At 42.3% G+C, this 26,893-nt stretch overlaps 2 protein-coding genes across 3 annotated transcripts in view; both read left to right on the top strand.

Moving 5' to 3' along the window:
• The window catches only part of LANCL3 (LanC like family member 3), a 35,173-nt gene extending 33,529 nt beyond the window's left edge, over positions 1-1,644 (top strand). Inside the window, exon 5 of the mRNA XM_074604073.1 lies at positions 198-1,644. Coding sequence (XP_074460174.1) covers positions 198-357 — 160 coding nt within the window. The 3' untranslated portion in view covers positions 358-1,644. The remainder of the gene's footprint in view (positions 1-197) is intronic.
• Positions 1,645-9,174: 7,530 nt separating this feature from the next.
• XK (X-linked Kx blood group antigen, Kell and VPS13A binding protein) lies at positions 9,175-26,893 on the top strand. Of its 2 annotated transcripts, none has more exons than XM_074604061.1 (3): positions 9,175-9,578; positions 18,062-18,324; positions 23,533-26,501. In XM_074604061.1, the coding sequence occupies exons 1-3, from the start codon at positions 9,511-9,513 to the stop codon at positions 24,357-24,359; spliced, it is 1,158 nt and encodes a 385-aa protein (XP_074460162.1). In that variant the 5' UTR covers positions 9,175-9,510; the 3' UTR covers positions 24,360-26,501. The 2 variants fall into 2 exon arrangements, with proteins under 2 accessions (XP_074460162.1, XP_074460151.1); XM_074604050.1 differs by having other exon boundaries at positions 9,203-9,574; positions 23,533-26,893.

Raw genomic sequence — 26,893 nt, 5'->3', positions numbered from 1 at the left:
GTTTGTCTCTTTTAGATCTAATGGACTTCAGTGTCATGTGGAAATTGGATAGCGTAAAATTTGCAGATAAGGTTAAATAATGAACATTCTGGTTTTTTTAATCGTTGAATGTTATTAAAATTATGCTTTCAAACAACAAGTAAGTGGACTGGAGCGACATCAAATAATAACAAACTCTTTTTTTTTTTTCCTCTTAGGTTTGCCGAGTTCTTATTTACAGAAGAATTTAAGGCTGGTTCCCGGGCATTAGAAAGTGTATATAGTCTGTATGAAGGTTTCTCGGGAACTGTGTGTTTCCTGACTGACTTGCTGCAACCCAACCAAGCCGAGTTTCCTCTCTTCAGTGTCTTTGTCTAGAGAGTAACATTCTCCAAGGCCACATCCTGGTGGCGATGGGAGAGGGCACCTGCGGTTTCACTTATTTGTCAAGAGAGGCTATTTACAAAACAAGCCAGTGGTACCACTAATGCTAGCCTTAATGTAGCTGGGAGTCAGGTGAAAAAGAGCGTACACTGGGGCTTGGGGAGGGAAGTGTCTGGTAACAAAAAAAATGGGTCAGTGAAAAAAAAAAGGGGGGAAGTGATTGAATCTGATGTGGTAGATATTTAGCTGTAATAAGAAGCAAAATCTAATTATTCAAGTGAGAGAGAAAGGGGCATTATCAAACTTTTAATTTGGTGGTTACACAGGAGGAAAAAAAAAAAAAGGCAAGCTAGAATTACAAGGACATACAAAGAAGAAACAGTGATGCACCCAGTAGGTTTTAAAAAGAGACCTGCAAAAACAGGTCTTCATGCAGCGATGCGCTTACAGGGGAGGGTGTCGTAGACATGTCACTGCACTGCACGAAGGCAAAATCTGGGATTTTTAACGTAAACCACATCTACTGGTTCTAGTAACATGTATTAGAAATACCCGTATCTTGGACCGCCTTCATATGCATATAATGATAGTTATGTAGATAGCTATGTATTCAGCCTGCAGTTTCTCAGGTTCATTTCAGCTAGCGGGGTCCCATGTGTGCAAATGAGAACTGAATTTCACCCTTCCTTTCAGAGCTCAGTCTGTGGCAAGGAGCTGGTCTCCTCACTGATTTACTGTAACCGTGTCACTTCTTCTCAATACTTTCCCTGTCACAGGGAAGGTGAGTGGAGCCATGGAGAAGACTTGGATCGAAAAGTTCTGTAGCAAAGATACAGCAGGCAGATGCTTTCTTCACGGTACAGCATTACTAGATAAGTATTGTTCAGTGATACAAAAGCTTCCTTTAAAAATTAATTACTTATAGCAGCATTTCTGAACAATAAGATACATATTTCTGAGAATGGAAAATCCATTTCCTTGATCAATAGTTCACGACAAACCCTGCAAACTGAATGCAAACCGAATGCAAACCTTGGATGGCATACTGATCTTAAGAAAAACCTGATAACAAAACTGAAAATTGCCTCTTTTCCTGGTTAACAAAATAACGTATATGCCCAAATGATTTGTAGCTATAGAAATCGATGGGTTGCTCAACACTAGTTGCACTAGCACTTAAGGTTGCTGTTTTATATGTATTATATATGTGACACGGTACTTGAAAACTAAAGAAAATGCCAATGTAGATTTGTACTTAAAAAACTATAAAATCAATATCTGTACTTTAAATATATTTAGTATTTATTTCTTTTTATTTATATGTGAATAATGTAATGCTATTACCTTTAAAGACAGATTGGGAAGTATGTCCCAGTATGTCAAAATTTGTTATGACCAGTATGTCAAAAATTGAAGTTCGGGTGAAAAAGCTGACGTACATGCACTGCCAAACAATGCAGTCTCTCTTCCTGCATTCTCAGCTGGAGGAGATTACAATTTCTTTATTTTTAATGCCTAATGGATTAAAGTTCCCATTTAATTTCAGTGGGCCTTGATCAGGCTATAAGTTGGAGCCAGGTCTTGCAATCCTTCTGCATTTTAATACAGTAATCCCATTCCTACTTTTGGCGCTGTTATTTTAATGAGATGCTTGCATTGTTATGAGCTGCAGATTAGGATTTCTGCTATTTTGCCTTGCACTGTGCAGCTCTAATTAATTACTTAATCACAGAAGTAACCATATTCCATTAGTGACTAAAGCAATGTATTTCTCTATCAGTTTGTCAAGAACGTAGGGATTTTTTGCTGAACGGAAATGTTAAAATCAATATGCAGTCATTACGTGCTTATTATTTGTGGGATAAAAGGTCTTTTAAGAAAGCCATTAATATCACTTACTTTGTTACTCTGAGCAGTGAGATGTGTACGCGTAGGATGATGTATTTCAAAAGGAGGTATGTATGTGAGGCTAAATCAAAAAGTTAATGGAGAAATGCACGTGCTCTGCCCAGCCATGCTGAAAGGCTCCTGTTAGAGCAGAGCGAAGTCAATTGTCAGTAGTGAAGATCCTAAGTCCATTAGGGTTTTAAATCTAGTTGCTTCCTGTAATGCAGGTGGCACATATATTTCATAACTGGAACCTTTTTAAGAAAATGTTTAAGGAAGGTAAAACGTGGCCTATCCACTTGTTCCCTGTGGTCAGTAGCTTTTCAGCCTCAATTTTTATTGTAGGGTAACGCCACTCAGCTAAAACACACTAGTAACAACATTTGTGCCATAGCATTTAGGTAGCTACTGAAACTGTATTCTACCTTATTGTAAGACAGAGAGATCGGTTCTGCCATGAACTAGGCTCAAGCTGTTGCAATCCTACATTTATTGGCAATCCTTTTATTTAGAGATGCAAACATAAAACAAAAACACCTAGTGTTTTGATAACTACACTGTCAAAAAAACCCAAACAACTCCAAGCTGAAGCCTTAACAGAATCTACGCATATTGGAATAGTAAGCATAACCTTTTAATTTTCTCCCCAGTGCCTACTTTTTAATTATCAGCGGGCCACAACATTTAATTGTTTCCAGTTAGTTATTTCTCAGGAGATGCTTGAAGAAGAAAATCTTTGCCAAAACCTCAATAAATCTAGAGCACAATAAATTAATGCAGTCAGTTAGATCCTGACCAAGTCATGAATGTGACATGTACCACATATATGTTACAATTTACCATAATTGCAATAGATAAAATCACTCCATTTTATTATGCTTAACTTCGAATGGTCATGTTTGCATTTATCTTTAATGTAATTCTTCACAGATGCCAGGAAATATACATTAAGAAAGCAGTGACAGTTTTCTAGTGGTTTTCACTCTGTGTCTCTTTGCAGAATTAATTCCTTCTGATTTATGTTCGGAGGAGACTCTGGTCTGCTCTGTGTTGTGTTCAACAGCAGCCGCAAAACAGATCTTCTGTCTCCGCAACCCTCCTCCACACATGAAGCCATGTGTTTGGCTTCATTTGACGCTAATCCTGTGAGGAAGAAAATCATTATTTGACTAAGAGTTAGTCCATTCAACAGTGAGAAAACCCATGCAGCCACCCAGTTTTCAAAAACTAGGTCCCGAACATCTCCCTGCAAGTTAGGCGAGTTCAGCACTGACTTCAGCAATTCTGTTTACTGACACTTAAGATCAGTAAGAGGAACTTAAACATCCAGTCTCATGGGATACATCTTGTAAAATCTTGGAACGTAATTATTCATCTGTTTCATCAGACACGGCAGTTTGAGCTCATTCTTAGAGCTTTGTGGCTTTTCTTACCTGACCCAGCTGGGTTAAGGTGCTGTAGTCACAGCTTCTGAACACAGTGTACATATACCCCAGGGCTCTTCTGAAAATGCCAGTGATGAAACGAGCAGGATCTTTTCATCTTTTTCCTCCTCTTAATTGTCTGTCTGCTTTTTTTCCTTTGTACTATATATGCTGTTACATACATGCTGTTGCAACCTTTATTTATTGCTTTTAAGACATTGACAGGAAGGTAACCTGAGCGGAGCTGTCAGAACTTTTCAGTGTAATAAAAAAATAAGGTCCTTTGTGTTCCCTCTTTACTGCTTCAAGAAATCAATCACGCGACCTTTGCTAGACATTCTCAGTGGGATGGTGTCTCTTCCTGCTCCCGAATTGGGCCCTAATAGACTGAAAAAGTGTATTCCTGAACAGATTCTGCCATGTGACGGAACAAAAGACTGTGTTACCAGAATCTTGAGAAGCCTCTTTCAAAGTGTAAACCACAAGTTACTACGTCACGTTTGCACATTAGTTTCTTGACTGTGTTTAGTTTTTAAAGTGTAGGCAATAGGAATTTAAGCGATACAAGTCTTTCTGATTATGCTGTTAAAGCAAAGAGGATGCGCTGTGTGGATATTGGTGCTAATTTGTGATGTACCTGTGTTTGTGTGGTGCAGTTTGTGAGTAAAGCTGTAGATTACATATCAGCGTAAGGAGCTATATATACTAGTCATGACTTTTGGTAGGTCATCCTTAGATTACTGTCATGCAGTTTGTGAGATACTGTGCAGTTTGTGAGTAAAGCTGTAGATTACATATCAGTATAAGGAGCTATATATACTAGTCATGACTTTTGGTAGGTCATCCTTAGATTACTGTCATGGAATAATTTTAAGGGAAACTAGATCTGTAACGTCCAGATTTAGTGATTTCAGGATTCATGGAGCCAGATGCAATAAGTCTAATCGACAGTACAGTTCTAACAAATATATCTTAATTTTTTCCTGCTACTCACAACTCCTCAGCATAACAACATACTCTTTTTGCGCCACTGCTTTCAATATCTGCTTTGTTTGCATCGTTGTTTCTTTCAGTTTCCCTGCCTTTCTTTCCCAACCTATGCATAACTTCAGAAGGCTGAAGAAGCAGCCCAGGTCTTTTGCTCTTGAAAATAAGATTGATTAATTTTGCTTAAGAGGGGTGTTCCACTTATTTGCATTACATTATTTTATGCTCCCAGATGGTCTCCTCTCACTCGCTCTGCCGTTTCCCACCTGCTAAGGAAAAATCATTATAACGTGCAACATCTGTCACTGATGTTTTACATCATTAAATAAAACAAGAGAGAGACTTTCCAGGGAGCATGTTAACTGCTTTCGTATCTCGATTCTATTAAGACAATCAAAACCAAGTGAAATGGCTAAACATCCCAAAATACATGTTTAAATAGTTCTGGGAAACAGCACAAACGAATGCAAGTAAAGTGGTCACCCTTTTTGCAACTCTGTGAAATTAAATAATGCCAATTTGATGTTCTAATAATAATTGTATGGACATGTAGAGACTACGATAAGAATACTGATCAGTTTTTAAATTACCGTGGAAAAAACAAAATGGAGGTATCTATCTGATGTGTTCAGAAACACACAGGTGCAATACGTGCAAATGGAAACTTTCGTAAGCAGTCAAATTTTTGTACTTGACATCATTATCTGCATATACAGTTATAGCATCTGCATATAGCATACTGCATGTTTTATGCAAACAGTGACCTATTTTAGTGTATGCATGCACTACATGCATAGCCTCGTTACTCGCACCTATAAGATCCATGGACAGAGTGCATCTCTGAGGTTTGCCAAGTAAATCTCAGGTGCAGTAATCTTCTCCTACATACCTTGAATATTCACTGGCATGAGTGCATATTCTGATCTGTAGGAAGATTAGTGTATCAGGAATAAGAATTGCCCTGTAGATTTTAAAGAGTAATCTTCCTTTGAAGAACTACACCGATGAGCAATTGCTGGCTAACAGCACAGACTGGATTGCTCTGAGAAGACATTTCAGTTTACAGAAATATGTCCTGGACTAAGTAGCAAGCAGCAGAAAGCTAAGAACTAAGAAAATGACCAAAAAATCACATTACTGAGGAAACAACGTACTTCAAAGCCATAAGCCAAAAATGCTCAGGGCCCACAAAACAATACAGCAATTTAGGGATGTGAATAGGCATTTTCCAAGAGAGCACAGTTTGCTTCATTGCACAGATAGTGGCACGGTGCGCACTGTACAGGTTTTAGCTGCCTTGAACAGCGCTTCATTGCCATTATAGCAAAGTCATCATATGCTGAAAAAAGCCTGCCTGTGAAAGTTGCCTGTAGCTGAACCTACTGCCTACTCCTGTAATTTAATGGAATAGAAGTAGCGTACACTATCAATACCTAGGCAGTTTAAAATAATAGATCCCAGAAGCCAACATGCACCAACTTTTCGACCTGCCATTGAGTTATTAAACCTCCTGACTAACTTGTACTGTCACTGGTGTCACTGTTGGTTCTGTACCCTGTATATTTAAAATTTTATGTCATGCTGTGAAAACAGTCACTTTATAAATAGCAATCTGCTTGAAAATACATAAGGCCATATTTATTTTTAATACTTACAAGGGAGTCCCTTAACTTTGTTCATTGCATGACTCAAAGAGAAGGTGGAGGCATTTAGGTCAAGTACAGCAATACCAACAAAAATGGCAGAAAATTAATGAAAAACTCATTTTGCCTAGTGGTATAATGATATTTGAATAAAAGATACTTCATAATGCAGTGATATTCAGCAACAGCACTGCATGACTATACATGCATACTCCCCAGAAAATTTTATGTAGAAGTCCTGAAATCAATTACATCCCATAGTGAAAGAAAACAAATCCTATTCAAACATTTATTTTTACTTCATATAGAAGAGAAAGGCTGGTTGACTAGAAATAGAACTCTGCTGCTGTCTTCATTACCAGGACCACACATGAGAGAAGAAAGATTTCCTCTAACAGTGGTCTGATTTTGCACCGATTTGGCCTCCTGCACTCATGTTAAGGGCCTGATGTGCCACCTGCTGATGTCAGTGGTGAATCTCCACTTGATTTCAAGCATGCAAGGTTAGGTCCTTCCACACATGTGAAACAGGGGCTAAAACCACATCATTCTGGACCCCAAGCCTACAAACTTTCCTTTACACAAGTCCCACAGAATTAGTAAGGCTTGTTTGTATAGTAAGAGGAAAGCACAGGTATTTGCATATGCAGGGCCCCATTTGATAGCAGTTTTATACCCATTTTCCCTCAATATTTCTGCAATATACATGAATGCCAATACCAAGGAAAAGTACAGGGAACTTAAATAGCATTATTTCATGTCTAGTTTGTGTGGTGACACTTGATTTATTCAATATATTCCAACATCTTGTGTTCATTTCTTGAGTACATGCTGCACCCTAGATTGGTTTCTCAGTGTAATAGCCATTCGCAGCCATAATATGGTACAGGCCCTTAGAATCAAGATTGATTTGATTCTTTAGAAATGCACCTTATTGTTTAAAAGCAGGACCCCTGCTCTTCTAATGTTTTAAACACTGTGATCTTTCAGAATGTGTTTATTGTATTAGTTTTGTATTGTAGATTACAATAGAAACTAGGTTTTATAGCTTTTTAAAAGCAGTGATAATACTAAGCTTCATAGTGGCAGAACAAACTCTATGTATATCCATATTATAAATATTAAAGTTGTGATTATATTTTGCCTTAAATAAAAGCCCAACCTTGAACAGTATGATTTTGCTTCAGACTGCTTATTTCTGTACTTATCTTTCGTAGTGCTGGCAACTTTTCCTTCTGGAGCTGTCATGACTCAAGGTTCCAAAAGCTTTTCAGTGGTACTGTGTTATCAAAGGTAAAATCATTCATCTTAGAATTAGATAAAACATCCAGGCTGCACATAGCGATTAGGTAAAACTACCTCATGGTAGTTTCCCACAAAGTAAGAGAAGACAGGTTGCTTTTGGCCTGTAGGTTAAAGTTTCACACTTAGTTGTTTATTTTCAGCCTGTTTAAATCCCCATACACGCTGCCTCTTCTCTTTCTAGAAAGACCCCCTCCATTCCCAGCAAAGGGCATTAGAGCATTAAATTCACCTACGTCCGCCTGTAACAGGGTTTCCATCTTTGCCATCATGAGCTGAGTTCAACTAGGGGTGGGTGAGCAATCCCATTTGCTCAGGTTTGCCAATGCAGCAGTTCAAGAAATGGCCCAAACAAAAGGAGACTGGCATTTTTTATATAAACATGGTGACAACCTAAGTTGCATTAATAGCAGACATGCAGAAGTAGCCATTAGTGTAATCCCATTACTAGGCTAATAGCATCTCAAACACTGCATCTTGCCTTCCTGTTGTGCTCCTGGTAGGTTTCTGGTCTGTAGCTAACCTCCTCATGCAGATCTGCAGTCACCTGGGAACAGGCAAGGAGGAACATGATCTATCAGGGCAGGCATCGGAGCCAGCTGAGCACCAACCAGAAGCACCTGCACCACGAGGAGGAGAGAAGTGGCAGTGGCTGGAGCCTCCCCCTGTGCAGGACACAGGCACCATCTGCCAACCTGCCATGGTACCTCAGCAGCTTTGCTTCTTGCCAGGTCCTCAGATTGAGGATGTTGCAGAGAGACTGCAAAGGCTTCTCTTGCCCTCAGGCTATTAGACCTTTCGCTGCTCGCCCATGGGGGCATCGGTGACACTGCCAGGGTGACCTTGTGCATGTCCAGACTGACTCCAGAGCTCTGGTGGCAAGGGAGAAAGGCACGGGGTGGTCTTCTGTCTCCTGTTGCTGAAGGGGAAGGCCCAGGGATGGCAGGAGAATGCTGCTGGCCAGCAGCGGGTGTCACAGCAGGGCTTTTTTGTCATTCCAGGGACCTCTGAAGGAAAAAAGCCTGACAAGCAAGGGTGAGATCCACCTGACAAAGTGGTAACAGGGCAACTCTGCCAGCAGGTTTATTAATCTGGTGAGGAGGTCTTTGAACCAGGTGTATCAGGGGAGGCTTACCAGGACTCGCAGCTCTTTTTCTGCCCTTATCAGATGTCCCTCAGCCTTTACCGTGATTTTCTCCCAGATGCGGGGCTTTGCCCTTGCCTCTTCCTTTCAGGCTGTTTCTCCAGCCTGCCGAGAAAGGCTTAAAAAAAAATAAAAAAATAGAACCTAAGAACACCCCCACGTTTCCACCGAAAGCCCCCTCCCGCCGTTCAATTATTTATCTTATTGCCACAGGCGACGTGACGAGGGGGGGCGGCGCCCCCTGCCCTACCGGGGACCGTTCCCCCACGAACGCCCCAGCCCCGCCGGGGTCGAGCCCCAGCGGCTCCATGCCTCACCCGAGCCGGAGGGGGGCCGCCGCCGGAGGGGTCCCGCCGACCGACACCCCCCCACATCCCCGGCGCCTTCCCCGCTCCCTCCCGGACGGCGGCGGCGGCGGCGGGGCGGGAGCGCGGCGGTGGCGGCGCCCCCTAGCGGCCGCCGGGCCGCACCGCGCCTCAGCGCGGCTGTTGGGCGGGCCGCGCCGGGCCGGGCCGGGGCGTGAGGAGGCTGCGGCGAAAACGCGTTCCCCCCTCCCCAGCCCGCGGGTGGGTGTCGGCGATGAAATTCCCGGGCTCCGTCCTCGTCTCCCTCGTCCTCTTTGTGGCCGAGACGGCGGCCGCCCTGTGCCTGAGCGGGGCGTACCGGGCGGCGGGGGACCGCATGTGGCAGTGGCTGACGCTGCTCTTCGCTCTCCTGCCCTGCGCCCTGGTGCAGCTCAGCCTGGTCTTCATCCACCGCGATGTCAGCCGCGACCGCCCGCTGGTGCTGCTGCTGCACCTCCTGCAGCTCGGGCCCATCGTCAGGTCGGTGAGTTACCCCCCCCCCCGCGTCCCCTCCCGCTCCCCCTTCCCGCCTCCGGGGGGTCGCACCGGGCGCCCGGAGGAGCCCCGGCCTCTCTGTGCGCCGCTCCCGGGCGGCGGCGGTGGCGGCGGCTCCGCACCGGTGTTGGCCGCGGTCAGATCCTCCCCGGTCGCGTTTCTGGAGGGGCGGGAGGGATGACTTCCTTCGTAGAGGTCCCCGCAGCCAGGGGAGCGGCGCCGCCCGGCCCTCAGCGGGCGCCGGGCGATGGAGGAGGTGGGTGAAGCCCCTCCTGAGGGGCAGGTGCGGCCCTGGCCGGGGGGGGTGCAGAGCCCGCTCCCCCTCCCCGGCACCGTGTGCTGCCCTTGCTTGCTACCCGAGCGGCTCTTTGGAGGTGGCTGTGGCTGTGCGCGGCTGGATTGTCCACAACGCGTTACTCTGAGGTTACTTCCAAGAGAGAAAGGAAGCCTTCGCTCAGTTTGAAACAGCCATAGTGCTCATCCCATCTGTGCATCTTGGAAATACTACCAGTGCTTTCGGCCGGGCTCTTCTTGCCGAAAGTGAGCTTCTTGCCCCAAATTGCTTTGGAGATTTTTGTCAGCTTCAATTCAACTTCTGACTGAAAATGTCCTTAGGAAAAACAAGCACACAGATGAAAAGTTACAGAGGTGCCTCAACCCCATGACAAAATATTTGCTGGGGGCTTTCGTTTCAAATTTACGTTCAAATCTCTTCCTTAAAAAGAAAGGGAATTAAATACAGCATCTCTGTAGTAAAGGCTAGGAGAAGTATCCCCAACTTCTTGAAATTCCTGGACAATGCGGAAAAGGAATATTTGTTCACACTAATAAGGGTAGAACAGTTTGGGTGTTACAAAACATCTTACACTTCAAAATCATTGAATTCCTCTATAACCATGGCTGGATTTTATTTTGTTGTTTAACTTACAGCTTAACAGTGAAGTTCTTCAAGAGCTCTCATTTTCTAAAAGCTGAGAACAAAATATGTCCACGTTCTTTGGAAAATAAGAGTGGAACCAAAGGCAAAGCAGCTAGCAAAATACAAATCATGTTCATGACTTTTGTCATTCTAAATCAATTTCTTGAGGTCAGACAAGGAAAGAATGTTGTGTAAAGCTGAAAGGTGTGAAGAAGCAAACAAAGGATGTGAGCAACAACAACAAATTAGAGGATTTTCTTTCTAATTATCTGGAAGAGACATAGACTTCTGCTTTGACCTTAACCACCAAGCATGATTTCACTTTCTCTTTCTTACTCAACATCAAGTTTATCTGTTTTTTACAACACAAGTCTCATTTTGTGCAGAACACACTTTCTGCTGTGTTGGCGAGCTCCCAGACGCAGTCGCTGCTGTAAAACGAGTGGGCACGCGGAAGCCTTCTCCTCTCCTCTCCTCTCCATGATACCGCAGCATAGGAGTCTGTCGCCAGCTTCTGCCTTTCTCAAAGATGTACGGACTTGGCATTTCCAGGAGGTCTGAAGATGTTCTGGAAGCGTTGCAGTATGCCTGTGCCACAGTCCCCATGGCATCATTTAGGCAGTACGAAGTGATGCATGTGAACTTCTCTCTAGACCCAGGATAACTGGAATTATAATTATAAAAGAGGGTATTACGTTCATGCCGTCTGAAAAACTTACTTCTTTCTAAAGGCTGGAAGGGCTCTACAAATTAAGAGGAAAAAATTCATAGAAAACAACCTCTCTTTAGATTCAGGGAAATGTGTCTATTTGTAGGATACAGTACGGAAGTGTGTGAAGGCAAAGTCTGAGATAGACATTAAAGGTCTTTTTTCTTTTTTTTTTTTCCTTTTCCTTGTCTCCCTATCCACTGCTACTAAACATTGTTGTATCTGTTGGAAGAGGAAACCATTTTCTTCCCATCAGGTGTAGATCTGCTCTGTAGAAGTTGAAGTGTTTTCAGCAGATAAAATACCTTACCCTTTCCCTACTTTGCACAGGAGGCTTTCTGTCCTGGGTGGACTGGAACATGCACGAGTCGGCATCCCATCCTTTTAGGCAAACCACTGCTCCTTTGCATCAGAGAGTCCTGCTGCTGTTAGTCTCTGCTTCCCCAGCAGGAAGCTTCCCTCCGTCCCCCGCATTCAGTCTCTCTTACATCTCACTGGCACAGATTAGGTCAAGGAGGACACAGGGACAGTAGAGCCGCCCTAGGGTCTGTCTGTCTGCTTGCGGCATTGGAATGAGATGTTGGAGAGCCTTTAGGCTGTGTGAGATGGCATGCTTCAACAGAGGGCAGCCTGCTTCGGCTGGCTTTAAAAAAAGCTAACACTAACTTTTTAGCCGTCTCTGTTGGGTTTGTGACGTGATACAGGATAGTTCAGACTCCAGTACTATCTGTGCGCTGCTTTACTGACAGCCCATGTATATTGCGTGAGTTCTCTTCATCATCTTAAAAGTCAGACATTTTTATCCCCTTTCTTTTTCCTTTAAGAAGTTAAGTTTAAATTTTGGGGAACGGTTTGAAAACATCTTGGCAGAGAAGGAGGGTATTTAGCTTTGCAAGCCGAATGATCCAGCCTATTTCTAATCCTCTGTGTGACAGGGGTGAAAAAAGTACATTCCCTTACAAAACCTCCTTGCATACCACCACCTTCCCAAAACACCCACGCTCCTCCTGTTCGGGAGGCACTCGTCCTGCTGCTGCCACTGGAAGCACTAAAATTAGGAAGCATCCCTTTTCCTGGAGAGGACTTTTGCTGTACTGGGAGAGTACTGTTAATGCACCCTTTTTTAAAATTCCTTCTCCCACTCCTGAAGAGTTTCTCTATATATTTGGAGCAATTTGTAGAGTAGAAATCCTACCCTCCTGGGTGACCTGGCTCTGATCCTCAGGATATAGGCATGCTGGAGACTCTTTAGAGAGTTGGCTGGAAGAAAGTGACTGCAGGTTTCTGGGCACCACGTGTGATTCCTGCAGCATTTCAGGTCAGTGTCACTCCTTGTGAGCACACTAATTTGTCTGGATGCTTAGAAAATATAGTTGGATACTTTCTCTCTTTTTTTTTTTTTTTTAAAGGAGATTCATTTATCACATAATGTAAATTATTACACAAAAAAAATAACTTAAAATGATAGCCATTGTCAATGAGAGATTTAATACGTTCTTCTTTCCTTTAGAAAAGACCATGATGAGCTTTTTGGCTCGTTATTGGCAGCTCCTGAGTCAAGGGCTGTCTCTTTGTTCCCTGCTCAGTTGGATGGCACCTGTAGTGCCGCCGTTGTCTTGAGGTTGTTGGTGCTGCTACAATTCCAATAAACAATAACTGGATGTATTTTTGCTAGTGTGCTGCTCTGCACTTAGGGACTTGTTCAAAATGCAAACAGCTCTTCATGGAGGGTGCCAGAGAAACCCCTGTTAACCTGCTTGCTCTCTTCTATTCTGCAAGCCTTGAATAGGCCAGGAGCTGAAGTGAAGAGTGCACATTTCCGACAAACTGATTTGAACAGTCAGGGCTTACAGTCACAAGCAGGGTATTGTACCGTATGTCTGCTGGATGCGGTGCTTCCTTACTATCTGATTTACTGAAGTGGCGTATCCAGGAGGGACTGGCGTGAACTTGGCGGTGCTTCCTTCTGATACCAGCTTCATGGAGAGGAAAGCTAAGTGACTGCTGGTGTCTTTGAAACTACCGTCCCTAGTGCTTTGTTAGCTGAATGCCAGCCTACGGGTTCTTCCTTACAAGGAATATGCAATTAGGAGATGACTCTGTCTGCAGGATGATGATCCTCTCTTGTGGGGAAAAAAATCGAAAGCCAATATAATAGGCCCCTATATATAACACTAATATCTGTTTTCCTCATATTTTAATGGGGCAAGGATAGAAACAATAGACTTTTTTTTTTTTTTCTTAATGGGATTGGGCTTTGTTTCTCAAGGCATAAGGAGAAACAATTACATGTGTAGACAGCAGCAAAGCAGATAAGCAGATGCAGTAGGAAGTTTGCATCAAACTGCCAGAGGAGCTGCTGTTACAGTCAAAGTTAGATTCCGTGAGCTGCAGGAAGTAAAAAAAAGAAACAAAAAGCCCAAAACCCCCGGAAAAACCAAACAACAACAACAAAAAATATTCCAAAGCAAAACAACTATAGGCTGAAATTATCAGAGTAATTAATGTTTTGGGCACCTAACTCTGCAGTTTGAAATCGAATAAGCTCTAATGGTGCAGATAATGCTTCAGTCCCATTGTGCAGAAGCATTGTCTCTCGTGGGTAGTCTCTCGTTCCCAGTGACCTGCTTTATAGTTCAGAATAGAGTAGGTCTAAAAACCACTCTTCCTTGTAGGACTTCATTTGGCAGACCTTACTGTAGGAGATTCTGCTAGCTCTAAGCTTTACAACTGTTGATGCATCTCCCTCTTTTCCAGATGGGAAGAATATGCCTAGACCCTCTTCAGGCTTTTTTTTTTTTTTACTTTATTCTTGAGCAGATGTGTTAGGTGTCCAAGATGCGATGAACAGAAAGTCAGTGCAGATGGAAGGTAGAACAGTGAGTGAGGAACAAATCTTTGTCTGACACAGGTAAGTAAATCTGCAGGACTGATAAGTCTTTTGCACACTTCTCTAAAGAAAAGGAATTAGTCAAAATTGAGTCATTAGAGAAACCTGCTTTTACGTTTGCAGTGAGCATGTGTGGATAGGTCTCTCGAATAGACGTTTGCTCTTGGAGTGCTTGGTGGCTGTGGGAAGTTCCCTGTTTTCATTGCCTGATCCCTCTTCACACCACCATTATTTTGCCTGTGTTTAAATCCCACACATCCATGATTAAGAGAGGGAATGAGATGCTTGCTCTCGCCAGGCGTATAAGGATAGGATTATTCCTCCTACTGACTGTGTAGAAGACTAATGTGTTGCTGCTGAATCACTCTTTGTAGGCACCATCAGGATTCTTGAAAAAGTATAGCTCTTCTCTCTGACAAGATTTGGCAGCAGGGGAGAAAGCAGCACCATCTTTTTCTTACCTTTTAACTTTCACTGTAGAGAGTAGATCTAACGCTTTTTTTCTTCAAAGTAATTTTAGTTCCTTCAGAGCCCATACTGCAACTGTCATTGCTTTACGTGCAGTGAAACCAGCCACCTGCCTGCCTTCTGCTGTTGATGCCGTATGAGGATCTGTGGAAGGGGCCCTAAACATCACTGCATTGCAGGAGGTGGATTGTGCGTAAGTTGGGATCTCCCAGTCCTGTTCTTCCAGAGCAGAGCAGGAATGAGCAGTGAGAAACGGGGTCTTCTGGGGAATTCCTTGTTCTGTAATGGAGTTTGTAACTGTGGAGGAAAGCTGGCTTGCAGTCATCTTCTTGCATTGTCTTTTAGTTGTGTTTCATACTAAAAAAGAGCAAGCCAGTTCATTTAAAGACAACCTTTCTGAATGCACTTCATAGACAAAGTTGTAACATAACACAGGTATGTGACGTGAATTGATTCTTCAAGTGTCTATGCCCCTCTTATAATTTATGACTTAAACATTTAGATTGGTGGTCTTTCTTTCTAGTGTTATCAGCTGCCGGTCTGCTCCTGTTAGAAGCTGTTGCTTGGGCAGTGGCATCCACTAGAGCACTGAGTACATTTGTTATTGGCCCCAGAAAGCACGATCTCCAGAGACACTCTTGCATGGGATGGGCAGGGCTCAGAAGAAGATGGGCATCATTACTGATGTCATCTGAGTGCTTGTACATACCATTTTTATTGCTCTGTTTTACTGGTCAGTCCCCTTTGGCCCTAAGGTTTGCTCATCAGACCATTCATTTCACATTGCGTTTGCTTTTCTATATGGACATAAAATTTCCCATTACAAACAATATACTGCTACTTAATACCTAGCTAATAAATACAAATCAAATGCTTGCTCCAAAATCCAACATCTTGTTGATTATAATATTTCCTATAGTTAGTAGTTTATGAATCTTATAATCTCCTTTATGAGATTACTACATATCTGTTCGATGGGCCCCTAGATTATACCTGCTTCTAATCACACACGGCAAGGGTTCAGAGGCTGATGCCGAGATCTCATTTTCCGTAATAGCTTCAGACTTGCCCTTAGCTCATGATGAATAGATGGCTATGAATACTAAGCGAGACAAAAATGTTCTGGGATCTTTCTTTTGGAATAAAATCAATTTGTTGCTTTCAAAATCTCTGTTAATTTCATAGGCTGTTGTGCTTTATTAATTTTTCACACTTTATTTTTGGCTGTGTGGATTCTTTCACATGGAACAAAGCTGGCAGGGACTGAAAAGATTAACAAGGGGAAAATAGAAAGTCACCACTGTGAATGGAGCCTCCAGCACACCAGGCACTTCAAATAGCTTTAGCGATAATAGTAGCTGAAGCCTCGTGAATCAAGAATAGTACTACAGGATCCTAAAACTTCTCTCCATCTAGAGAAAGTGAAATTTGCTAGTAGTCCCGTTAGGGGAAAAAATGAAATCGAGTTTATTAAAACAAAAGTCAGTATGCTTTTATTTGCATTTCTGTCAGTGCTGCTTTATGGTTTGGTGTGTGAGCTTTGTGCTAAAAGGCTCTGTTAGACTCTGACTTGGCAATTGTTGAAAAAAAATCAAGCTGAGAAGGAAATGGGAATTCAAAGTCTCAGACAAGCATAGTTGCGTGCTTTGTGATCGTGAGATAACTTTAAATAGAAGATAAGCCTTATTTGTACATTACAAAAACTTACTGGCCAAATCTGACCTGTCAGAGACTTGGAGATGCTGCATTCCCGCGAGTATTACCTACAGAGGCAACCAGGTGGAGGAGCTGAACCCCAGCAGGCACTACAGAAGGAAAGGAGACAGCTCAGTCCTCATCAGAGCATGATACCTAAACAAGAAGAAGATACCGTGCATGTCGGGCCACAGGAGGAGATGTGGCCAGAGCTGGTGCCACACATCGTCCTTGCAGTGGGGGTTTCTCTTCCCTGAGCTTCTCTCTGGGCTGGAAGCCAGCCCTCACCAGTCCTGTTGCTCATGCTACAATTGTTTTTCTTCTTGAAGCCTGTACCAGTGTTAGACATAAAAGAGAAAACAAGTTGTGTCTGCACTGGATTTGGGCTTTTGGGGATTTTATTTTTCAGTAGTCAATGCTATTTATCCTTTATGGTCCTGCTGTATGTGGACTCCTCCACAGCAGGCCCTGTATTTTTAGGTCCCTTATGCAATGTGACAGAAATAGTATTTTTTTCCTCTCTCTTCCTTCCCTTTCAGCTTGTGACTTCATCTGTACCTCAGTAGATCCTTGCTTGGTATTACTTCCCAGAAAAGGTTGACTGCTCCCCTTTGTGTTTTGGGTCCTGCTTGATGCCCAGTCACACCCTTGACACCTTGATACTCAAGCAAGTCTCTTAGAATAGTTTTTCTAAATTTTTTGGCAAACTGAAAATAGGCATTGGAAGGAATTTTTAGAAACTTTCCTTTCATAAATATGTCTGAGGCTATATTATCTTCTTTAACACTCAAGGAGAAAACTTGTCTTCGTTGCTACAGCATTTGCCGCTGTCAGCTCCTTTAATCCTTTTCCGTACCCTCCCAAATGTATGGATTATTCTCTGTGCATGGGTAGAGGCAGCGTGTATTACAACAATATGTAACTTATGAATAGAAATGTATGTTCTGACACCACTTTTTCCTTTGGAAGTTACTCTGTGGTAAGTTAGACCTACATAAGCAAGAGGGTTTGGTTTGACTCTGTTTAAAGTACAAAGAACTGTAGTAACTGGAAACTCTGCATCTTCTTATTTAGAATATTTTTGCAAGATTGTGTTGAATATTCCTTAAACAACGCAATAAACGTAAGCAAACATAAGGGGTAAAGCTCCTATTTCTCTGTCTTTTTAAAAAATGTTAATATCCAGAGTTGTGAGGCTCTAAACTGCTTGTTCTTGTTATTGCTGCTAGGGCTTCTTATTTGTGTTTTGGGACCGTTGCTTGGTAAAGCAAGGATTAGAGTCCAGCTGTTTGAGTCCGCTCGTACCCTGAGATGCTCTCCGATGCCTTGAGGTTGTTTGTTTAAGGCAAAGGTATGAGAGCAGGTTTTATTGCCCTGTCACAGATGTACAGATTTCAAGAGAAAGATGTGAGAATCAAAGAAACTCTTCCAACTTGGGTCCTGAGCTGAAAGCCTATGAACATTGTAGTGGATGAGTAATTTAAGGACTTTAATAGGACAGCAGCGAGCAAGGGCTGTTCATAGGAAACAACTAAACCGCCTCCTGTGTCTGAGTACTACAAGCAGCCCAAAGGGCACCGCCAGATTCTTGCCCTCTAGTCACATGTAGTTTGTGTTTTAAAGGGTGAAATATGTCACATTCCAAATTTACCAAGAGGAGAAAACATACAGGCTTTGATCTGTGAACAAATAATTTAGTATGTGATGACTTAAAATACTAAGGAGTGGGAAGACCTATACTTTTCTTTCTTTTTTTTTTCCCTGTTATTGTATTTACCGATTTGCTTGTAGGTGTGTGGAAGTCTTTTACATTTACTTCCGTGCTGGTAGAGTTGAAGAGCCCTATGTCAGCATCACGAAGAAGAGGCAGATGCCCAAGGATGGGTACTCGGAAGAAATTGAGAAGGAAGTGGGTCAGGCTGAAGGCAAGCTGTGTACGCACAGGTCTGCATTCAGCAGGGCATCTGTGATCCAGGCATTCCTCGGCTCAGCACCCCAGCTCACGCTCCAGCTCTATATCTGTGTCCTGCAGCAGGAGATCACGGCTGCCAGAAGTAGGTAGAGCTGTTGTTATCACCTCCATGTTTTGGTGGGAGGGAGAGGAGAAGGGTCAGCAGTCAGATTTAGCTGCCCTGGACGAGAACCAAACATATTACAATGGGTTTCATCTCTCTGACAGCTTTTGATGGTGATGTTGCTCTCAAGTTTATCTATACCATCATGTTTTAGACTATGACGCTTCCTGTAGCTGCTTGGGTTGCTATAAAAACATTAATTTGATAAGTGGCCATTATGGTATGAGAGGGAGGCAGCTGGACAGACTAAGGAAGAGGGAAAAAAAAATTTGCCTCTGTTCCATTTGGGTTTTTGAGCAAACTTTCTGGAAAATTCCTTGGGGTACAGTGCAGAGCATATTTTGCCATGCTGCACTAAAGAAGAACTGCATTCTTTTAGGAATGCAGTTTCAAATATGGACCGAAGACGTGAACTGTCTTTACTTGTGCCAGACTCTGAATTTGGAATCAAAAGGCAGGACTCAATAAGGTGGTATGCAAATGTGGCCATCTCATCTCTGGACACAAGCTGTTAAGCCTTCACCAAGCAGTGATACACCACATGGACTTACCAGGACACATCCCTCTTTACCGTGGGACTCTGCATTTTGCTCCATGATATGCTCTAGCTCCTTGAAAAAAAAGTCTTGATTTGCTGGCTGGCTGCTAAATGAAGAATGTACTCCAGCCGGCCATAGGACACCAGCTTTTTGGTTTAAGGACTTTGGCACCTGTGTGAACTAGAGGTGTGTTTCCACTGAAATACCCAATAGCTTTTGTTATATCTCCAAGGCTCTGAGAGGCCAGGGATTTTTACCAGCTTCACAGCCAGGCAGGCTGAGGCTGGGGTGACACTGTAGGAATCTGAATGCTTTCTTCATTTCTGGTGCCTTGGTTGGCAGTGTACCAAGGTAAGGAACTAAGATTATTTTTTTTTTTGGAGAAGCCTTTATAATAACGTCGGTGTTCTCCCCTCAACTCAGGGAATGGAAAACTTTAGCATGCCAAAGGGCAAGTCAGCACATAAGGATATTACAAAAGGTTAAGGTCTTTATACAAAAGTACTCGTTGAAGGTCATAGCAGTAGTTACTTGAAAGACATTGTTCCTGACAGTTCGTGAGTACTTCACAGCCAAGGTAGGCGCTTTGAATACCCATGGCATTTGTGACATGGGATGCGAACAAAGCAGCTGAATCCTTTGCTGAGCAGTGCAATTAGCAAAATTTCCAGTCACCTTGCTGCAGATGGCATTTGCTTGAGAAAGGTCACCTTTTTATTGTATTTCTTGTATTACTCGTGTTGACCTTACTGGTCATGATTGCCAAGGAGAAGCGCTGTATTCCAGATAATCAGTGAATTGCAAATTTAATAACGGTTTGTAACTCCCTATTACTTCTGACTTTTATCAGTCACTGCCGAGGTAAATTCTGACTCACAGACTGGTAAGTGACCTTCTGCGGGTGAAGTTAAACAACCAGAGATAAACTGGCTCACCAGGGAGTGCAGTGAACCCCCACCAGCAAATGCAGTAGTTGTCTCGTGTCTCCCAGAGGCCACCTGCATAGCAGGTGCAATTCTGAAAACATAGAAATCAAAAGGAAAAAAAAAGGTTTTGGCTTTTTTCTTTAATCAGTGATTTAGGAACAATGGCAATATCTATTAGAGTTCATTTATCAGAAAAACAAGAGTCCTAACCATATTCCTCTTGTGTGTACTTATATTCTGAAATACTGAAACTTTCTGCACTCTCTTTAGCCCGCTTATTTCTGCAGTAATACCTTTTGTCCACCAGTATTATTCAGCCTCCAGAATAAACAGGAATGATGCAGAATGCAGTTTCAGCTTGTTTGTTGTGTGTACGTGGGGAATCACATGTATGGGGACAGGACTTCAACCTCTTGATCTTGCAGCATCATCAAGGTAATTTAACAGCTAGTACGGCTATTCCACACTTCAGATCTCTTCAACCTACCTGTTCTTTGACACTGGTCCTCCAAACTGCACACTCTTTTCCATTTGTCTCTGTCATAATTATCACTCTTTTCTTGTATTTTTATTTCCATGTTCTTTTTGTTTTGTCTCCACATCAGTCTCTTATTTTTCTGGATTCCTACGCTACCCTGTCTTTTGTTCTTTGTAAATTCTGCTTGGTCCATGGTAATGAGGTCGGTGTCACCTGTGAACGTAAAGCTGTTTGCCATCATGCTACATAGCATGGTTTGTCCCTTTCAGATCTGTTTGAAACTCGTTATTGCTTCCAGTATTGAAGTGAACAGTTCTGAAAAGAGTGTGCATCCTTGCCTAGCCCTTTGTCAACCAGAGCCATGCTGCATCTGTTTTCTGTATTTCGTGGCATTCATTAATTTCTCTGGATGTTTTCTTCTGGATGATCGGATTCTTGCCAGTGTCTGGCATTCTCCAAAACTGTCATTTTACTGTCTGCCAAGAGTGTAAGGTCAAGAGAACTAAAGAGTTGCAAAAGCAGGAGACAAAGCCTCTAGGTTAGTGATGAAAGACATGAAGCTTCAGTGACTGTTTAGCATGAAATGCTAAATGAAATGTTGCTGGTTAAATGCAACATTGGAAACCCACATGTAATAGCCTAATCTGAGTCCTAGTACTAGCCATTCAGCTCTTTCTTCGGTTACAGTGTAACTGGGAAGAAGTTTATAACCTGTTACAGTATGAAATGCCCAGTCTGACTTTGTAATTGCCACTCCTAGAACAGACACTGAGGTCTCTCTTGTCCATTTGGGCTTCGCCCTGTACTAAATGCTTCAGCATCTGTCAGTATCATGCGTTGCCTTAGAACCAGCTCTAACCTTGGTTGGAAGAGGTGGCCAACATCAGGCTCTGGTCCACTTACACGCTGTTGGGCAGCTATCCAGACCTCTTCAGTTAGGTAGGACCACCTGGTACTTCTCCACCTGGTAGAGCACAAGGCCAGGGGGTGCCAAAAAGACCTGAGTTAGCATTAATTACAAAACCAGCTAGTTGGAGGTGGGCGATGTATGACTTGGCCTCTTGCCCTTGAAAAAGGGCCTGTTGTCAGTGTGCAATATTGAATGCAGAAGATCCTCTTCCATCAATGGAGGAGTACCTCTTTTGAAGGCTTGAGTTTTTAAGACAAGTTTGAGATTAATATAGAATTCTTAAAATGAAATTGGATAATAAGATGAATGTCTAAGCCTATCAAAGCAGAAAGCAAGCAGAGTTCCAGGATAGCAGCACCCTGTCCCCAGTGAGTAGGGTTTTTGTTTCCTTGACTCTGAGAATGTTCTTTTCCTTCATTAGCTGATGGAAGTTATTTGTTCTCTCACAGCTCTAGAGCCAGCTCAAAACTACAGGAAAGATTTTGTAAAGAGCCATAGGATATCAAGTGGTATTCTTGACTGCACTCACTTGCTCTTCTGCTTTCAGCCAATGTTTTCGGAGATACAATGTTTAAAAATTCTCAGATCAAGTACAGTGCTGTAAGAAAGAAGTTTAAAAACACACATTAAAAATATAAGTGTTAAACAAGCAAATACATAACCATTTCCAGAGAATATACGCACCACCAAACTGGCATGTAAAAATTACCATATAAAATGGCAAATGTTTTTCAGCTTACTGAGTGCTATTGGAAATTTAGATATAAAGGATTAATTAATTCATTTGTAAAGGAATTCAGAGGTGTTTGGGGATTGGGGTGTGAGAGAGGTTAGCTAAAATGATAGAGAAAATCCTGTTAGAAAGTTGTTAGAGATCATAACATACACTCGTTTCTTTCAAAATCATGCTCAGAAATTAGTAACTTCCATTAGGGGAAAAAGAACCAACCAAACAAAAAAACCCCTTACAGTCATGGCTAAATAGCTATAGGAAAGCAGGGAATCCAGTCCATTTGTAGGATATTGACACATAAACTAATTGAAGGCTCCAGAAAGCACTGGTTGCTAAGCATTGCAACAGTAATTGACATAATCAAGAACTCCCAGCTCTGAGTATTTTGTTTTATCTGATGCAATATAGTGCCCTGAAGCACGACCAGCTAGCTTGGTTAGTTTCGTTGAAAGAAAACAACTGAGTCATTTTTACTGTGCTTAACTAATTTGCATTTGAAGAGTTCCTTGCATGGATAAAGTGCTAAGATTGAAACGAAAAGTACTGATTGGAGGTGCCAAAAATTAGTCCCCTAAATCAGCTATTCAGCGTATTGGTAAAAATTGTGAAGAAAGTCTGCAAATGCTAACAAAACCGTGGGCAGTTAGCATTTCTCTATGGCATATTCCTATGCTGTGCCTAAGGTACTTCTCTATGAATGCTTATTCTATGCATCCAGGGTTCTTATACATCAGTACCTACTTAATGTACCAAGACAAGACGCCCTCCTCCAGGGCCAGAAAAGCTTTGCCCCTGCTGCGTCTGGAGGGGAGGCCAGGTAACCACTTGGCCTCTGCCTTTACTTTCTGCAGGATTTAAATGCCATGCAACTTTCACTTGAGTGATTCTGGGAAGGTGAGAGATACAGAAAGTTCATCTGAATTTAAAGGCATTTTTAAAAGCAGGTTTTTAAAATTATAGAGGTACGTGTATAAGCCAAATAGATGTATAGGAAAATACAATGTAGACAGGTGATCACATCTGTCTACACAGGCAGAAAAAGTGCAGATGGTTCTGGGTTTCAATTGCCTTGGCTTTCGATTTGGAGCTCCATCACGGAACTCTTCTGTGAGCTTAGGCAATTTGCTTCGACGTAGAACTTCACAATCACTGAGGTATCTGCATGCCTAAATAACTCCAAAATTTCAACTTCTCTTTTGCAGTTTTTCATCTGTACAGAGGGGGAGTAGCATCTTGGTGCCTTGTGGAGTACTCCGAGAGCCTGAGAGCAACTTGGATACACTTACGACTGAGCTGTATAATTAGCAAAGACAGTACACGTATGAACAGCCCTGGGTGGAGGGAGGAGGGAGAGACACCTGTGACTGTTAAGTGCCTTTTTTTCTTTCTAGCTACTTGGAAAAGTAATAAATCAAGACCAGAATAGGCGGCAGGGGTAGTGTAAAAACCCAGAAGTGTATAGGAGGAATGGCTTTTTTTTGGCATTACACCCTGCTGGGAATCCCCAGAAGTACCATGAAGACAACTACATCTGCACTACCCTTGCAATGTCTTTAACTTCTGCTAAGCTGAAAGTCCTGATCTGTGTTTTCTCTTTGCAGGTATTTTTATGGTCCTTTCTCTCCTGTCCATTGTATATGGGGCCTTACGCTGCAACATCCTAGCTATTAAGATTAAGTATGATGATTATGACATCAGCGTGAAACCAGCTGCCTACCTCTGCATATTCATGTGGAGAAGCTTTGAGATCGCTACGCGAGTTACAGTGTTGGTCCTTTTCAGTTCAGTCCTTCAAATCTGGATTCTCCCCGTTGTGCTCGTGAATTTCTTTGGTTTTTTCTTCTACCCATGGATTCTCTTCTGGCAAAGCAAGTCCCCATTTCCCGAGAACATAGAGAAGGCATTGAGCAGGGTCGGCACCACCATCGTCTTGTGCCTTCTCACCTTCTTGTATGCTGGCATTAACATGTTCTGCTGGTCGGCAGTGCAGGTGAAGCTCAATGATCCTGACTTAATTAACAAATCCCAAAACTGGTACCGACTGACAGTGTATTACATGTTGCGATTCATCGAGAACGCGTTCCTCCTGCTGATGTGGTACATCTATAAAACCGATGTCTACCTGTATGTCTGCGCCCCGTTGTTGGTCTTGCAGCTCCTGATAAGTTACTGCATGGCTGTCCTCTTCATGTTGGTGTTCTACCAGTTTTGCCACCCATGCAAAAAGCTTTTCTCATCCAGCATTTCCGAAGGTTTGCTGTCCTGTTTCAAGTTCCTCTGCTTTATTTGCAAGCCTCCCACATCCACCATGCTGACAGACAAGGCGGAGGTGAAATGTCCTGAAAATATTGATGAAGTACGGAGCAGTAGCAAGACAATAGATTCTCAAAAGGGGATTTCTCATCAAAGTGTTTCTTCCAATGCCTAATACAACTGGAAGCAAGTAGGTGCCTTTGGAAGGTGGCAGATCACCTGCTGGGAACGTTGTGTATATTGGACATAGTGTCTTGTGGATGCGATTTCTTTCTTGCAGGTGCAGCGCTGCACGACAACTGACAAGCGCATCTTTGTGGAAAACTTAGTGTCTGAGTATGTGTATCTGGTGTGCGTTTGTACATGGAGAGCAATCATTGTTTGGAGACTTCTGTTTCAGAGTTTTTTGCACATAGGTTTATTATCACATGCGTATTTTGAAATCATTATAGGAGACATCCTTCAAAAACTGGCCTGATGCTCATCTTACTCAGGAAATCTGAGGATGGAAGGAAATGCATTTTATTTCAGATAGGATGTCATTACAGCATGCCACCCTAGCATGGAAACAGGGCATAGACCTTGACTATACATAATGACTGTAGCTGTGGTCTGCTTTGATCAAATTGCAGTTTTTTACACTCTAATCAGTGTAATAAGATAATACTTCTCTCTGTGGTATTAGAATTGGATTTCTACAATGCACTGTAGTCTGGGTTGCCGAGAAACAGACAATTAGCCAGCACTAATACTGAAATGTGACTGTTACTGAGAGCGGACAGAGGGCTATTTGTTTTGCACTGTTTTACCCTTCATATTTGCTGCTTGTTAGTAAGGGTATTAAATTTAACACATTAATTGTGATGTTCTGAAATAGCTCGTTTTTCTGACTTCATCATTTATCTAATTCTTTGTGATGTTCTGCTATTAGGGTGGTGTTCACTTTCTATATCTAGTGGTTGGGCAGATAGTGTGAACTAATCATGTAGGTGCTCTCCAGAGCGCATCTCCAGGGAGTAATTGAACCCATCGTAAAATGTGCTCTAAGGGCAGGTGATACGAATCGTTCTCTGGAGACCTATTACTCAGTGTTAACCAGATGCCTTGACAATTAGTTTTGACTATCTGTCTCCCTTTTAGATGGCTGAAGTTAAGAGGTGATGAGCACTACCCTGATTGTCAGGGGGTTTGTAGTACACCAACCAGGCAGCTCAGTGACTTGTTACATGGGGACAGAAGACACTGAGTCCTTCTTTTTGAGGCGGTGATACGTTATCGTTAGTTTAATATCAGTAGTTCAAAACCCTCTGACTACCTCAGAAGTACCACAGTCTTGAAATCAGAAAGAGGTAAATGGAAGTCGTTGACTTTTTCTTCTATGCACTATATCACCACAAATAAAAGTATCTCAGTGTTTTACAAGTTGCTGAGAAAGCTTTAGCAGATGAATACCCAAGAATTTAGTGGAAATACACAAAAACAACTGTCTTCTCAAAAATTAAGTGAAAGCTTCTTGCACTTTATTTGCTTAGCACCTTGCATTTCTTTTGAGTATTAGACATTATGGCTGCTAGTGGAAACAAATAACTCATAACCCAAAGCACCTCCTAGTGTCCTAAGCTTAGTCTCCATCCTATCACCATGGAGGATGTGAAGTTCTTCAGTAGGGATGACATCAGCATCATTGTATTAGAAGTGTCTCAAGTTTGGGTCACTTATAATGAAATATGTCACATGCAATGCTGCAAAGAGCTAAGGTGCTTTTATTTTTTTCTTTACTGCACTGTAAATAAATGTCTTCATACTTCAGTTTTATAATGGAATTATGTTTTTTACTTTGCCTAATATGTATCTCTGTGTGGTATGTGTATGTAGATCTCATTAAATTATTGGGGTGGGTAGTAATGGGAATTTTTGTCCTGAGCTTGCCATGGGAATGTACCTCACCTATCTGGGGAAGACACGAAACATCTCGGTTCTAATTTCTCTCTCTGAGGAGCATAGAATAGTGAAGTGACTCCCTGAAGACACTATAGTATTTCTCTGCACTTCTGTATGTAGAAGTACAGTGTAGTATTTCTCTGTACTTTTTTGGATGTAGAAGAGTATTTCGGAGTTTTATCTTTTTTTTGGTAATGAGGCTGAACAAGTGAGAATGTAACCCCTGCTTCCAAACCTGCAAAGTTCAGCACATAGGGCCAAATTTTCAGGTGTTCTTAGCTAAAACAAAGTATCTGACTTTATAGTTGGATACTCATCAATAATCAGGGAATTATGGTGGTTGCCTATCTGTAGATGTACCTAGGTATGAAATGTTAGTCTTAAAAAATAAATAGATAAATAAAAAGGTGGCTTCATATGTAGAAGTATTTCGTATCTAGAGAGAGAATTCTCAGATCCTTAAAGCAGACTTTGGGCACTGTAAGTGATGGTGCAGTTGTCATTTTGCCATTTGAAACGATGGAAGCTTCACAACCTCAGCTAGTGGAATGCTTGTGTTACAGTGAAGTCAACAGTAGGAGAGTTACACAGCCAGGAGTCCACTATGTATACGTAGGTAGTGAGTACCATTTAACTTCACATACCAATGATGAAGACTACTATGTATGCATATTTTTAGAGTGTGCGCCATAGTACTTCCTATTTTTAGACCAGGCGTCTGAAGTGCATGCAGAGGGAACTGAATATTTAAATCACTGTTATAAGAGG

The sequence above is a fragment of the Larus michahellis genome, chromosome 1 (assembly GCF_964199755.1).
Source record: "Larus michahellis chromosome 1, bLarMic1.1, whole genome shotgun sequence".
NCBI lineage: Eukaryota > Metazoa > Chordata > Aves > Charadriiformes > Laridae > Larus > Larus michahellis.
Note: the sequence above shows the minus strand (reverse complement) of the source record. Positions and strands in the feature narration are given on the sequence as shown.